The 9,862-nt window shown below is 59.8% G+C and overlaps 1 protein-coding gene across 3 annotated transcripts in view; it reads right to left on the bottom strand.

Annotated features, from left to right (window-relative positions):
- ANXA6 (annexin A6) overlaps nucleotides 1-9,862 on the bottom strand; it is an 18,289-nt gene that overhangs the window by 1,783 nt on the left and 6,644 nt on the right. For 2 of the 3 annotated variants that reach the window (XM_009635404.2, XM_035891195.1), the window contains 21 exons: nucleotides 9,446-9,530; nucleotides 9,051-9,145; nucleotides 8,779-8,892; nucleotides 8,603-8,693; nucleotides 8,414-8,493; nucleotides 8,281-8,337; nucleotides 8,008-8,101; nucleotides 7,765-7,860; nucleotides 7,459-7,517; nucleotides 7,058-7,180; nucleotides 6,777-6,835; nucleotides 6,242-6,320; nucleotides 5,317-5,398; nucleotides 4,965-5,059; nucleotides 4,410-4,523; nucleotides 3,728-3,818; nucleotides 2,901-2,980; nucleotides 2,644-2,697; nucleotides 1,331-1,348; nucleotides 376-472; nucleotides 3-98 (listed from right to left, as the gene is read on the bottom strand). In XM_009635404.2, coding sequence (XP_009633699.1) covers nucleotides 3-98; nucleotides 376-472; nucleotides 1,331-1,348; nucleotides 2,644-2,697; nucleotides 2,901-2,980; nucleotides 3,728-3,818; nucleotides 4,410-4,523; nucleotides 4,965-5,059; nucleotides 5,317-5,398; nucleotides 6,242-6,320; nucleotides 6,777-6,835; nucleotides 7,058-7,180; nucleotides 7,459-7,517; nucleotides 7,765-7,860; nucleotides 8,008-8,101; nucleotides 8,281-8,337; nucleotides 8,414-8,493; nucleotides 8,603-8,693; nucleotides 8,779-8,892; nucleotides 9,051-9,145; nucleotides 9,446-9,530 — 1,759 coding nt within the window. The remainder of the gene's footprint in view (nucleotides 1-2; nucleotides 99-375; nucleotides 473-1,330; nucleotides 1,349-2,643; nucleotides 2,698-2,900; nucleotides 2,981-3,727; nucleotides 3,819-4,409; nucleotides 4,524-4,964; nucleotides 5,060-5,316; nucleotides 5,399-6,241; nucleotides 6,321-6,776; nucleotides 6,836-7,057; nucleotides 7,181-7,458; nucleotides 7,518-7,764; nucleotides 7,861-8,007; nucleotides 8,102-8,280; nucleotides 8,338-8,413; nucleotides 8,494-8,602; nucleotides 8,694-8,778; nucleotides 8,893-9,050; nucleotides 9,146-9,445; nucleotides 9,531-9,862) is intronic. The other variant, XM_035891188.1, reaches the window with a different exon arrangement.

Genomic DNA, 9,862 nt, shown 5'->3' with positions numbered 1-9,862 from the left:
ACCGATGGCCAGGAAGGCATCCCTCACGTCTCCTGACATCCGCTTCCTGATGGCATGCTCCACGTCGTGGTTGGTCATTTTGATGAACTCCTGAAACACTGGGGATGGGGAGAGGAAAGGGTCACTGCTGAGCTGCTCCATCCCAGCCCCAGGCACCCAGGAGACCTGGAGCTTGAACCATGGAGACTTCTGGACCAGATGGGACCAGAGCAGGCTTTGGTGACCTCAGCCAGCCACCCCAAATGCCATCTCCTCCCACCACTGGGGAGATGGGTCCACCCCAACCTCCTGCTGCCCAGGAGTCCCATCCAGCCCAAATCCAAGCACTTGTGTTGCAGCTGAGGGTCCAGCAGTGACTGAGAAACGTGGTCCTACCTCTGCGGAGGTGGGGGTAGCTGCGGGTACAGAGGATGCTGAGGAAGCGGGTCTCCAGGGAGTCACTGGAGTCGTTGCTGGAGACGTCAGCAAGTTTCTGGGAGAGCAACCGAAAGTAAAGAGGGAGGCAGGGGGACGGGCAACAGTGGAGAGGAGCAAAGATGTCAGGCAGCTCTTCCTGGGACAGCCAGTCCCAAACACCCTCTTGCAAAGAGAGTGGCCTCTCATGAGCAGGAAAATAGCTTTTTTTGGGCCAAAAAAAGCATTTCATATCCATGGATGTGAGGGTGCACAGCTGCATGCTCACACATTACCTCTGAGAAAAGATGTTTTCCGGTTTTTGTGAAAAAGGGTTTGCAATGCTCATGGTCAAGATAGTGGTTAAGATAGTGGTTAAGATTTTTTTTTTTGTCCTTTGGGGAGGATGTTTTGGGAGTGACCAATGCTGAACAGGAAATTCAGAGCTGCCAGACACGGGAGCCAGCCTCCAGCCTGGGCTGCAGCAGTGCTGCCCACAGGTGAAACGGCTGCCACCCCAGCGGGGAGGCTGTATGCATCGTGCCTGCTAGGCTATTGCAGCAGAAAGTTGCCTCTTCCCCAATTCCCACTTTTGGTGAGCCAGGGAAGCCAGTCCTGAGTCCCACGCTGCCAGGAACATGGGTCCTGCATGCAGGTAGCGGGCAGGATTGGTCCCCAGCCCTCCCAAGGGCAGGAAGATGACTTTCCCTCTCCCCTTCCCTGCCCAGCACTGCAGGGAAGTGCCCTTGTACAGATCCCGTCTCTCCCCTTGCCACCCATCCTGATGCAAGGACCCTGGAGCCCCAAGCAAGCGAGCACAGCCCATGTGGTCAGAGGAGCCCGGCATGTGGGGCTGCTATTCCCAGCCCCGTGCCCGAGAACTGCAGCATCCCCTCAAAAATGCAGAAGGCTGAGGAGCGAAAGGGCAGGCACTCACCAGGGTCTCGGCAACAACCTGGTGGAGAGAAAGAGAGAGACAGGAAGACAACAGGGTCAGAAGGTACTGCTCAATCTTTTTCCTTCCCTGGCAAAGCAAGGGAAGTCTAGCAAAACCCCCTAAAATGACCTGTCCCCAGCTGCCCTGCTTCACTGTGAGCGGGCCTGATCTTTGGACCTGTGTCCTCCTCCAGTCTAGCCTCTACACCATTACCTAGGGTGTGGGGGTGGTCTTTGGCGAAGCAAAGTGAGCCCCCCCACCCCTGGGGCTTGGGTACCAGCCCGTTGCTCCCCGGGGAGCATCCTTGCCTGGCCCCAGGCTGGCTCTCACCAGCCTGCCCACCGCTGCCAGGCGCAGGCAGCAGGAGGAGGGGGAGGACGGCTGTGCTGACAAAATACAGCGCGGGGCCAGGCCAGCTGCCAGCCAGGCTGGCTTGTCCCTGTGTTTGTCATCCCTGGCTCTCTCTTTCTCTGCAGCAGGTCAAGGCGAGCGGCAGCGCATGCGGCGGGGTGCGGGCAGCGCTGCATCCGCTCCCTCTGCTGGCAACGGCCCTGCTGGGGAGCTGTGCATCTGCCTGCTGCCGGCATGCGTTGGAGCAAGCGGTGCTGGGGCAGGACAGCCAAGCGAGAGCTCGGGTTTGGCCCTGCACTGGGCTTCCCAGCCCCTTTCAGAAGAGACTTGTCCTAAAGGAGCAGGAGGCCAAGGTGCACAGCCCGAGGGTCACAGGTCTCCTGGCACCGGGAGCTGAGCCAGGCAATGGGGCCCCAGCACCCCGCTGGCTGCCCCTGGCTCACCGCAGCCCAGTAAAAATGAGGCAATGGTTTGTGGGCTGGGGCTGGCATTCTAGCATGCTGGCAGGGTGAAAAGCAGCTTAGGCTTCAGGGCTGCCCCATGCACAACACAAAGAGGTGGGCGGCTCCTGCAGACCAGCCCAAAGCTGCCTTCGAAGCTCAGGTGCCAGATTTCAGCATCAGTGTGTGTTACCAGAACCCGAAGTGGCAGCTCTGCAGGAGAAATGCTGCAGCCCCTGGCTGGGAGCTCCCCAGGGCTCGGCCTCGGGGCTGCTCTCATGGTTTGCATCTTCCCTGTGCATGGAGCAGCAGAGCCCAGGGCATCAGAAATCAGGCCTGGGAGCTCTACCTCCAAGGCTGTCGCTTCACCTGGTATCTCCCCTGCAGCTTACAGAGACCCTGCCCCAGCAGCATTTGCTTCCCTCAGGGTACCATTTCCAGACCAGGAGATGCAACATCCTTGGGGTTTTTTTTTTTTGTTTTATGCAGAGCCTGTAACAGCACTTTCAGCACGGTTCTTACCTTGGCATCTTCATGTGCCTGTGTGAGGTTCTCTGGTCCTTCGTCACGGTTGCCCTGTGGTTCAATATAAAAGTAATGGAGCTGGGGAGAGGACATCTCCCAGGAGAGCCCCAGGCGTGGGGGTGGCAGACAGGGTCCAGCAGCGCTGCCCAGCCAGGTGGTGATGCTCTGTCTTCTCCGTAGCCACCATCCTCACAGACCCCCACCACTGCCTGCGGCAGGGAGGGGACAATCCCCAACAAGAGGGATGCCCTTACCAGAGCCAGGGAGACGAGAATCCTCTTGAAGTGCCCAGATGTGTCAGAGCTCAGGTCATCTTCCAGGCGCTTGTGGTAGGCTGTGGAGAACAGGGACGGCTGAGTCCTGGACCCTGCCTGCAGCTCTGCTTCCCACCCACTAGTGCTAGTTGTGCCTGTGGTCCCCATGGAGCCTGTTGATGGTGGTGGCCATCCTCCAGCCCTTGCATGGCTGAAATAGGTGCCTCCATCTGCTATTTTCAGGCCCGGGGAGGAGGGGATCACCCTAGCAGCTCTTAATGCCCTGGGCAGGGGCACAGCCTCTTGCTCCAGGTGCTCCTGAGGGAAAGGGATCATTGTGAAAGAGCTCCCGGGAGGGGACATCGGTGACAGAGCTGGGGCATGTCACCATGACACGGAGAGAGGCCAGGACCAGTGCTCTGCTGGGGCTGACCAGCCACAGAGCCATCTATTTAAAACCATGGGCTTTCTGATGGAGAAGAGGCTAGGGACATGACCTGGAGCTTGCAGCTCTTGTTCCCTAAGGAGCAGGGGACATGGATAGAAGACAAAGAGAAGCACAGGGTCTGGGGGTGTGAGAAATCACAGGATGGATTTGAGGACTCCTACTAGCCTCATCCCAGGTTTCCACTTCTCTTTAATAAGGTGTTGGACCTGGGGAAGAGCTGCTCTTGCCTGGAGGGACTAATAGACCTTCACAGCACCAAGCCATGGACCCAACCCATAGGCAAAAATTGCACTCTGGGCTCTGGAAAGGGCCTCCTACAGCGTTAAACGTAGTCCATGCCCAGGACCTGTGTGCTCCCCACATCCCACCTATGCCGTACCTTCCTGATATGCCTTGTTGATAGCTGCGATCTCCTGGTTGTTCCGCGTGGCCATGATTTCGATGAGGACGCTCTCGTCTGTGCCAGCCCCCTGGAAGAGTGGCATGGTGGCGTGCTGTGGGTGTCAGCCCTAGATGGGGACATGGCAGCATTGCCCCCCGCAGGGAGGGGCTGCTCTAACCCCAGGGCTGCCACATGCCAAAAGTCCACATCCAGCAAATGGCCCCAAGGGTTGGTAGGAACCAGCATGGAAGCATCCCAGTGAGCTGCCAGCGGCATCCTAACTGGTGTGACTGGTGGATAGCGCTGCATGCCACTGGTTTGCCCCTACCCTGGCTCTCCTGTGGCTGCCTGCATCTGGCAGGGCACAGCTCCTGCTGCAACGTGGGGATGCTCCGTGAAGCAGTGGAAGCCTCCCTGGGAGGCTTCGTGTAGGAGCTGGCTAGAGCATGCTGGGCTGCAAAGAGGCCAAACTGGGCTCCCAGCAGGTCTTGAGTGCAAACCAGGTCTTTGTCCTGGTGCTTTCTGCTCTGCTTTCCTTCCATATAGGAGATGAGAGTCTGGGGGTGTCTGAAGCTGGGGTGCACTCGCAGCCCTGGGCCACCTGAAGTGTGGGTACAACCACAGCGAAAACCGTCTCGTACTCATGCGCTGAAGCTGATACCACCAGCGTGACAGTTACCTCCACGGCCTTCCTCAGCTGCTTGGCATCGTACTGCGCCGGCGTCAGCATGAGCCCGAGGATCAGCTTGGCCAAGCTGCCCGACAGCTCAGATTTCAGGTCTGCCATCAGGTCCTGCAAAGCATTTGAGGGTTCAGTTCCCGGCTCCTTCCGCAGGGACAGAGTAGCTGAGGCAACGCCAGGGAGAAAACAGGGGAGGAGAGTGTGGAGGTGGGATACATCAAGAGAAGACCCTTGGGGGGGTGGTTTAAAGTCACTTTTTGGGGGGTGGCTCTGGGGACATCCTGGCTCTGGAGTCTCCTGTGTGGGAGCGAGGACAGGGCAAGTGAAGGGGAAGGGACACCCTCCCCTTGGGCTGGTGGTGCACCCAGAGCAGGAGGCTGCTTTGACAACTCTGTCTTCCTCAGGGAAGTCATGCTGGGGAAAATTGGGGTGCCCTGGCTGCCCACCACTGCCTGGGCAGGATTTCTTTCAGTGAGGGGCAGATCTCTGAGTGGGTGGGGGCAGGATGCGGGCAGAAGGAAGGAGCAGGGTGGGAGGGGGGGCTGGCCGTACCCTGCCGTAGTGAGCCTTGTAAGCCTTTAGGATCTGCTGCCTCTGGGCGTTGCTCCTCTGCGTCACCACCTCGATGATGGCCCCTTCGTCCGTGCCTGCAATGACAGGGGCAAAGCTGAGGAGAGCCAAGGGGGCCAGCAGAGCCACGCTGTGTCACCCCTGACTGCAGGCACATCGCTGTCCCCCACCATAAATGGGAAATGGGGAAGAGGGAGCTCCCACAGCTCCAAAACTGGCTCTTTTCCCCCTCCCTGGGGCTTTCACACTGCCCTGTGTGGGCCAGGGTGGGTTTTCTGCCCCAGAAGCTGTTGAGGAGCAGCAAGATGGGTCTGGGTGCATGGTCCCCACTTACCCAGGCCCTTCATCGCCTTCCTCAGCACCTGCGCGTCCCCATCGTCATTGAAGCCTCCCGCGGGCTGCACAGTTCCTCGCAGCTGTGGATGCACAGAGGGGTTTGGGTTCGTCCCTGAGCTGGGTGGGATGGAGGGAGGGATGGAGAAAAGAGAGGGAAGGTGCCACCCGGCAAGCTGAGGCCAAAGCAGGTTGTGTGTTAGTGCAAGCACCTGGGGCTCAGTGAGGACGTCCCCGCCACTGTCGCCCCTTCCATCGAGGGGCAAACCATAGCCGGGCCAGCAGAGAGCAGGGAGAAGATGGCAACAGACAGTCCCTGGAGTCTTGGTGTCCTGCTCGGTGTTATACCCGCCTTCCCTAGCGCTGGGACACCTTGGCCAGGGCTGGCCGCGTCAGCTGAGAGCCAGAAGAGGAGATTCTGAAAGGGTGCCCGCTCCTGCCCCGTAACGCTGCCCTCCTGCGTCCTTACAGCTCCCAGCACGTCTCTGTCCTCCCCATGCACTTAGGGCTCAGGGTGCCTTTTCTGCACATCCCAAAGCACCTCTTTGTGGGTGCCTCCATCTGCATGCAGGGTGCCGGCTCCCCATGGCATGGCCGTGCCCCGGGGCGTGGGAAGTCTCTGGTGGGCACCGGAGCCAGGACTGCAGGTGATGCAGACATGCAGGGCCCGCTGCCCCGAGGGAGGGAGGCCTCAGAGAGAGGAGGGGGTTAGTGGAGCCCGCGAGGGGGCGGCCAGCCCTGCCGGGGTTATGTCCCACCAAGCTCATGCCCCAAAACCAGAGAAAGGCGTCAAGAGAAGCTGCAGAGCAAGAGGCAGAGCAGAGGCGCAGGGCTGGCCGTGCCCCACGGCAGAGAGGAGCAGACGGGGGTCCTAAGCTGGCAGCGAGCAGGGAGGGGGATGGGGGTGGGGGGCGGGAGATGCTGACCTCTACTTTGGCCACCGCACTAAGCTCCCACATCCGATAGGCCACCTGCGCCGCCTCGGGGAAGAACTCACCTGCGGCACTGCAATGGGAGGGCAAGGACAGGGGACAGTGAGCCGCGGGGGCCCACACCCTGCCAACGGCAGCCCCCCACCCCATCCTGCCCCTCCACGAGGGGCATTTTGTACCCGCCGGGTGCCAGGCATGGGGGCAGGCGGGCAGGAGATGGGTGGGAATGGGGCAAGTGGGTGATAAATCCCAACCGTTCCCATTGGAGGATGTCCTTCCAGGTGTTTGCTTCTGCCCTGCGGGGCTGCCATGTGCCAAAAAGGGGCCATGGCATCATGGCTGCAACATGCCAAGAAGGTGCCATGGCATCGTGGCTGGCCATGCAGAGGGGCCGCAGGGCCCTCCGTACCAAACCACTGTCACTGAGGGTGCTGCCGGCCCAGGTGCTCCATCAGGCTCTGACCTGGAGGTTTGTACCCAGCACCAAGGGGACAAGGAGGGACAAACAGGGGGTGACAGACATTCTTACTCATCGTCCCCTCCACACAGCTTCAGCAGGGCTTTCTTGTATTCCCCGGAGGTGTCCTCCTGGAAAGACAGGCAGAGATGGAGAACCATGTGGCCAGGAGGGTCAAAGTAGTGCCACGGGATGGGCGCAGAGAGAGGGGTGTCCCTGAGCCTTGTCCTCCGAGATGGACACCCGGCACAGGGTGGCTGGGGAGGGGGTCAGCCCTCCCACGGGCGCTGGCATCACAAGCCAGGCAGCATTAGCGACTGCTTGGAGTGTGACCGGGGACTCCCAGCACTTACCTTGATCATGTTGTAGAGAGATTTCTCATACTTGGTCCTGAACACCTCCCGGATGTCCAGCATGTCGATCTCGCTGCGAGACACCATGATGCGGATCAGCGTGTTGTCTCTTGTGCCCAGCCCCTGCAACAAAGGAGCCCCCGCATCAAGCCTGGGATGGCCAAGCAGCCCCACTCAGCCCCATCACATCTGGGGCCCTTTATCAGATTTCTACCCAGCCCTGGATCTGAAGGAATAACTCCTTTGGATGGAAGAGCAGAGACCCCAGGTCACATAGGTCCTGTCTTCACAGACCTGCGTCACCCTGCCCTCCACAGCACCCCGTAGCAAGGGGACTCCTCCTCTGGTCGGCTCCCCGCAACACTGCAGGGGACCCCCTGGAGAAGGGGTGATCCACTCACCTTCATGGCCTTGTAGAGCCTTTCAGCAAAATACTCTGCGGTGCTTCTGATGCACTTAACTGCAGGGAAATAGAGGCGTGGTGAGGGACGCCGGCACCCAGCTTTGCCAGCACCCCAACCTCTGAGAACCCACACCCCTTGGGCACCACATTCAGCATCCCCATCTGCCCTGAAGGAGCCTCCTGGAGCTCCCAAAACCAGGCACAGCCATGACCCCAACCCCACTGGCTCTTGGGCTGAGCCCTCCCACCCCAGCAAGGCCAGTGGCATGTTTTCGCAGCACCCCTCATGCAGGGGCTGACTTACCCACGGCCAGCATCAGCTTCTCAAAGTCACCAGAGAGCTCTCCCCGGATGCTCCTCTCGATAGGCTTCCCGGAAATCTTCAGGTACTCATCAAAGACTGCAGGACGAGAGCAAGATGATGCCCGGAGAAGCTGCCAAGATACCTTCAAGCCCAACCCCGAGCTCGCGAGAGCAAGATGATGCCCGGAGAAGCTGCCAAGTTGATACCTTCAAGCCCAACCCCGAGCTCACAGGAGATGCTCACCCAAGCGGAGGTGCTGCTTGCTTCGCCGGCCAAGGATGTAGATGAACTGGGCCTCATCCGTGCCCCATTTCAGCTCACCAGCTTCCAGCAGGTCCTTGTGGGATGGGGAAGGCGAAAGAGCCCGAGTCAGGGCTGCTCACGTGGGGCTCTGCCTGAGCATGGGCACCCTTGGCACCCACTCGCCTTTCCAAGGACTAAGTCTGGATGGTTCCAGTGCCACCAGCCCTGTCCCTGCCCAGATGCCACCTGTCCCAGTGACCTGCCAAGCCTCACCTTGGCATCCTGCTCCACCAGGCCCTCGCTCACCACATCATCCTCCTCCCTGGTGCCCTGTGGGACAGAGACGGGCTCAGCCCTGCTGTGCACAGGCACCCACCACCTACAGACACTGGACAGGTGGACATACCTGAAGCAGAACAACGAGCATCTTCTTGAAGTGGCCTGACGTGTCTCCAACAATGTCAGCCTCCAGATCTCTCTCATAGGCTGGTGGAAGAGGGAGAGGTCAGGGCCTGGAGAGATGGAACCCCTCACCTCTGCCCCTTGTCCTGGCCAAGGGGACACAGGGCCACCCTCACCCTTCCTCAGCCCTCACCATCTTTGTAGGCGGCCACCAGGTCGTGGATCTCCTGGTTGGTGCGGGAGGCAAGGATCTCGATGAGGCACTTCTCATCCGTGCCGATGCCCTGCGGGCAGAGATGCAGCCCCATGAGCAGTGGGGCCAGCCGGGGTGTCCTTGGAGGGGCCCCAGGGGGGCTACCCACCCCTTACCGCGATGGCATCTTTGATCTCCTTGGCATCGCTGTAAGCTGGGGGGCGCATCAGGCTCACGATCAGCCGCTCAAACTTCCCTGTCAGCTCATACTTGAGGTCTGCGATGAGATCCTGGCGGAGGGGGAGAAGGGGGCTGGGGGACCCTTTGCTCCACAGCATCTCTGAGTGGGTCCAGGGAGTGGTGGGTGCCTGCATGGGCTGGTTGGTGGCAGCCATGGCCACCTACGTCCACAGTGGGGACGCAGACCAGGGAGCGTTTCTGCTGTTACCTTCCCATAGAGGGACTTGTAGGCTTGGCAGATCTCCACTCGCTGCTTGTTGCTTCTGGACGTGATGAGATCGAGGATGGCCTCCTTGTCGCTGCCTGGGGGGAGAGCCAAGAGTCACATTTACCCCACGGCTGAGTCTCACCCCCCATGGCTGGGTTCATTGTAGCTGTCCTGCTGTGCCCAAAGCTGCTTCCGACTGAGGGCTGGGAGGAGAAGCAGAGCTGAGCTGGCTCCAGGGAGAACAAGGAAGCCAGGAGATGTCCTGGCATGTGGCTAAAGCAGACAGGCAGCTGAAAGGGGAGGTGATGCAGGATGCCCAGCCATGCAAGGGTCAACTGAAGGAATAGGGGACCTCAGGGTGGCCCCAGGGTGACAGTCCAGAGGATCATCCATACCAAATCCCTTCATTGCATTGTACAAGGCCTCCGCGTCCTGGCTGGCATCAAAGCCTGGGAAATCCTTCACCGACCCCCTGTAGACCTAGGGGAAAGGAGGTGAGAAGGAGAAAGGGGAAGGGGAAGTTGAAGCTGAGCAGGATCGGGTCAAGACCCACTCCCACTCGGGCTGCCCAAAGGCAAAGCTCAGCCTCAAACATAAACACTTGTTCTTTTTCTCAGTTGTTTCCTTTCCTGTTTGCTCTCCCTGCTCTGCAAATTGCTTGCGTGCTGGGTCACTGGAGTACATGGCCTTCCCCCCGTCTCTCGCTGGCGTTGTTCTCTGTTTGCTGCTTGTGCCCCGCGTTTAAGCTGGATACAACCCTCCCTGCTGCGCCAGCAAGAGCTGGTGGTTTGAAGAGAGGTTTCTTGAGCATA

Source organism: Egretta garzetta, unplaced genomic scaffold, assembly GCF_000687185.1.
Source record: "Egretta garzetta isolate BGI_Z169 unplaced genomic scaffold, ASM68718v1 scaffold270, whole genome shotgun sequence".
Lineage (NCBI taxonomy): Eukaryota > Metazoa > Chordata > Aves > Pelecaniformes > Ardeidae > Egretta > Egretta garzetta.
Note: the sequence above shows the minus strand (reverse complement) of the source record. Positions and strands in the feature narration are given on the sequence as shown.